The 4,853-nt window shown below is 34.8% G+C and overlaps 1 protein-coding gene across 1 annotated transcript; it reads left to right on the forward strand.

Annotated features, from left to right (window-relative positions):
* The first annotated feature begins 2,294 nt into the window (after nucleotides 1–2,294).
* On the forward strand, nucleotides 2,295–4,084 carry LOC106765526. The gene has a single exon (XM_014650192.2). The coding sequence runs from the start codon at nucleotides 2,836–2,838 to the stop codon at nucleotides 3,634–3,636; it is 801 nt and encodes a 266-aa protein (XP_014505678.1). The 5' UTR covers nucleotides 2,295–2,835; the 3' UTR covers nucleotides 3,637–4,084.
* The last annotated feature ends 769 nt before the right edge of the window (nucleotides 4,085–4,853 follow it).

The following is a 4,853-nucleotide window of genomic DNA, read 5'->3' on the forward strand; positions in this document are numbered from 1 at the left end:
ATGGAAAACTTGACGAGGGCATAAAGGAAGTACCTGGAATGGGCGCGACAAAATGCAGTTCACGATCTCAGGGTCGAAAATGACGATTCTGATCGGTCAAAAATCTTTCCCAACGTCAAAAATGGCAAATGCACCGAACAAAATGCAGTTTAAACGATGAAAAATGATAGAGAATGGAAGAACAGGGTCGCCGGAGAAGAAGCAAGGTCTGAAACTGTTTCGCGAAGAAGACGAAACTGTTTCGCGATTTTTGTTTTTTTACCTTCAGAAGGAGAATCTGTCGCGGTTCTACACTTAACCGCGGCATAAAGGGGGAATAGGCCGCGGTTCTACACTTAACCGCGACCTATTCATTTTAAAAAAATAATACAGAATGGCAATTTTGAATTTTTTTTTAACTTATATGCCGCGGTTGGGCTCCGAACCGCGGCATATACCCTTAAAATTTTAAAAATTACAGAGACCAGGGAATAGGCCGTGGTTCTCTGGCCAACCGCGGCCTATTCTCCAACGTTCAGAATCCATTAACTGCTTCCCAACTGCTTTTTGGGGAATGTCAGCCCTTGCATTAAATTGACAGGGGAATAGGCAGCAGTTCTCTGACCAACCGCGGCCTATTCCCCTGTTATTTCATTTTTTATTCAAACGTGGGTCAAAGGGGATGGTTGACTGGAGAATATGCCGCGGTTCCCTGCTGAACCGCGGCATATTCTTTCGTTTTATTTACGGAACTGGCACCGCGCACCATTATGCTGCGGTTTCTGGTGAACCGTGGCATAATGTGCGCTGTAAAAACCCAATTTTTTACTAGTGTAGAGAGGTTAAGGCTAATATGTAGAGGCCGAGAGCTTGTGAACGAGATGTTAAGATTGAAAAGTCAAGGCTAACATGTAGAAGCCAAGAAATAGGGACTAATAGATAGAGACCAAGATGTCAAGGTAAAGAGGTTGAGGCTAAGATAGAAAGGACGAGAACCCAAGTCCTAAATGGTAAGGATGAGAACTCAAGGCTAAGATGTTAAGGAAGTCCTTTTGCATTGCCATTGGCATGACTCTCTCACTATAGGGATTTACATGTTCTTTTTTACTTGTCGTCTTACTTCTCATATTCACCATATAAATCTTTCTTCACATATAATATCTTAACCCTACAATTGAGGCCAAATGTTCTTAGAAGACCTAGTACACCCTGTGAAGACCCTTAAAACTTCTTCTATCAAAGATTCCTTTACTCTTTAAACCATAATGTTCTATGACTTGGATGATAACCTTAGACTGAGAAAGGGTGTGCTTCTAAGTTAGCACCTTCAAGCTAAGAAGTTATAGGTCCACGCCTCTTCAAGATTGAGAGAGGGTGTGCTTCAAACTTCACACCTTCAAGTTGAGATGTTCTAGGTTCACGTCTCTTCAATACTAAAAGGGGGTGATCCTATAGAAGACACTTTGAGATCAAGTTAGCCAAGTGAGTTAGATGATAGTAAATGTTGTAATAATCAACTTAATTAATTTATCTCGTGTATTATGCTATTTATACTATGTTTATGAGCTTTTTTACCTGCATGGACTTGATCCATGTAGTTAATCACCTTGATTAGTCTTTGGTTAATCAATTCTACTAATAATTCCAAAACCTTGATGTTAATATGGTCAACAAAATCAAACTTGCCACGAAGATCGTCTTGCACGATACATAGTCGATTAAACCCTCATGGTATGTCTTTATACAACAAGGGCCAAGTATATCTAAGCTCATATACTCATATATACTTAGACACATGTGGTACAATATTTATTAAAAAAAAATAACAGAAACTAAAATAAAAATATATTATGAAAACTAAATTCTATAAACACAATTAGAAAATGATTTTACATGGAATTAATAATTAAGTTATTTACATAATAAATTTTTAGCTTAATATGATTTTAATCTTTGTAAAATTTACATATTTAAAATTTTTCTTTTTAGTTTCCATTAATATATTGTTAATTTTTATTCCTCATAATACTTGTAAAATTTTCAATTTAGTTTGAAACGTATTCATTTATATTTCATTTTCTTAGGATTATATTGTTTCTTTTAAATAATTACTGAGATATTTTTAAATTTTCATTTTGAAATCTCTTATTAGTATTATTATTATTATAATAATAAGAATAATAAATATGTTTGGTGTGAATGATAAAATATAAAAGGTTGGATATCAAATACAAAATAATAACATATTTAAGAACAAAAACATTATTAAAGAGTCACATGTATCATTTTTATCAAGTATCAGTCTTTCAACATTTTCTTATATAAAAAGTAATACAAATATAATTTCTTTTTTTATTTTTTATTCTGAAGGTTCTTAACCATCTCCCTGGCTGTTGAATCAGTCTATGGTCTTCAATTCTTCATCTGTCTACCATCTTCTCCAACCAAAAAAACCAACCTTTTGAATCTTTCTTCATTCCAAATTCTCAATCAAAGAACCTCAGATACCACATTCTATCTCCATGACACACTTTCTTCCACCTTCCCATCACATTCATTTTCTCTTCACCACTTTGGATTGCACCATCAAAATCAAAAACCTTGCACACTTTCATTTCTTTACACGCATAGTTTAACACAATTCAAACCTTCTTTCTTACTTTCTTTTTCTCTTTTGAAAACTATGACTTCTTCTCCTATTGCAGTCTTCGGTTGGTGTTGATTATTCTGCTTCAATTTTGCTACCAACTTTTTGAACCTTGGTGCGCTTCTGTCCCCTTTTTAATCAAAAACAAACCATTCCATTTAGAATCTTGGTGTGAGTGCTTTTTTATCAAAAAGTTTGAATTGAATGAAATGGTTGTTGAGCTTTGCTCAGAGAATTGTGGGGTATCGTCCATGAGTCCAAGGATTTCATTCTCGCATGACTTCTCCCAGTCAGATGTTATTCCAGTTGAGAAGCACCCTTTGAGATCAAACTCATCTGGGTTGAGCTCAAGCATTGACTTCAATTTCTGTGTTCAGGAAAGCTTAGAGCTTGAGTCCTCTTCAGCAGATGAGCTTTTCTCACATGGGGTTATCCTTCCCACTCAAATCAAGAAGAAGGGCCTCAGCAATGTTGTTATGAAGCAAAAAAGTCAACAGCTAGCACCACCGTCTCAACCCCCATTACCACCCTCGAAAGCTATTTGTGAAAATGCCCCTGCCACCACCAGAAAAAGTTCAAAGAAAGAGAGTCACAAAGATAGCAAGGACTTGAATGAGGAAGCTGATGAGAAGCATAGTTCCAAGTCATTCTGGAGATTTAAGAGAAGCAGCAGCTGTGGAAGTGGATATGGCAGAAGCTTATGTCCTTTGCCACTTCTGTCTAGAAGCAATTCAACAGGGTCTTCTTCACCAAGTGTTAAGAGGATACCACTCTCAAAGGAGGGTCATCATGTTAAGCAAAATTCCCAGAAACGTTCTTCCTCTATCTCAAGGTCTCAGTCTCAATCCTTGGCTTCACACAATAACCATCAAAAGCCTCCATTGAAGAGGAGCCATGGATCCTACACTAATGGTATTAGAGTTAGTCCTGTTCTCAATGTTCCTTCTGCAAACCTTTTTGGTTTTGGCTCAATCTTCTCCAATAATAGAGATAAGAGCAAGAAGAAATAGTTCACAAACAAAACACAACTTCTATTCTAATTTACAATTTTACTAATTTGCAAATGAGTGGGGTCTACCTTTTTTTCTATTGTACTTCCCAGATTTACCATGTGATTAGGAAAATTTCGTGTAGAGTTTTCAAAGGTAAATGAAATGGTTTGGTTTGCTTCAAGAAGACAAAGTGATGATAAAAAGAAAATGTGTGTATGTGAATGGGATGGCCAAACAATGATATTCAGCCACATGTATAGTGTCACAAAATGTCAGGTAAATGTTGCTTTCATGGCTGTCCCTTTTTAGTGTATTATTTCTCTCTTTTGTTCTTCGGTTACCAAAGGTGTAAAATCGTTGATTTAACCATGTCTCTCTATTGCTTTACTCATGGTTCTCTGCAAAACAAAGGTTAAAAGAAGTTGATGGTACAGTAATATTGTAAATTATTTTCTTCTTTTGGTTATATTGCCTTCAAGATTGACTAGTAACAACAAAAATGTTTATGTCTAGAAATGAATATGAATATAAAATATATATATAGCAACAACTACAAATGTAATATACACATTAATGGGATGAAAGGCTGTTGTTTTTTTGATGATATGTGTGTCCCCTCTTTGCTTGGTGTTTGCTATTTGTTCTAGTGATCAACTTGATGGTGACATGACTGTGATTGTGATCAGTGGCCCCTGGTTCTTCAAGAACCATCTCCTTCTCTTCAAAGTTAGCCAACCTGATACTGTGTATGAAATGGATTGATTTTCCATCACCCCTTTTTGGTTGCAACTTTAGCCACTTTGAAATCAGTGATAAAATCAGCTATTATTGATAGAAATTAAAGTTGAAGTTGATTTCTCAAGGCATCTGAAAAGGATAGCTAGTGTGGATTCTTCTTTAATGGATGATCATTGGTTAACTTCAAATGTTGTAAAGCTTCCCTCAGTTTATAACTTAGGTGTATTTATGAGAAATTATCAAAGTCTCAAATGATCACTTCTTCATGATTTTAATAAGAAAAATTTTTCTTAACAACTTTTTTAATAATTTTATTTTATAACTGTTTATAATTTATCCGTTTCAAATCTACAAATTAATATTTATAATTAATCGATATCAATAAAATAGTGACTTGTAGTTTATTATTAGAAAAAGTTTTTAACATATAGTAATCCTTTTAATAAATCTCATATTTAAAAGTTTCAAATTTAAGAAATAGAAATAATTGCTGTAAT

Source organism: Vigna radiata, chromosome 1 (genome assembly GCF_000741045.1).
Source record: "Vigna radiata var. radiata cultivar VC1973A chromosome 1, Vradiata_ver6, whole genome shotgun sequence".
Taxonomy (NCBI): Eukaryota; Viridiplantae; Streptophyta; class Magnoliopsida; order Fabales; family Fabaceae; genus Vigna; species Vigna radiata.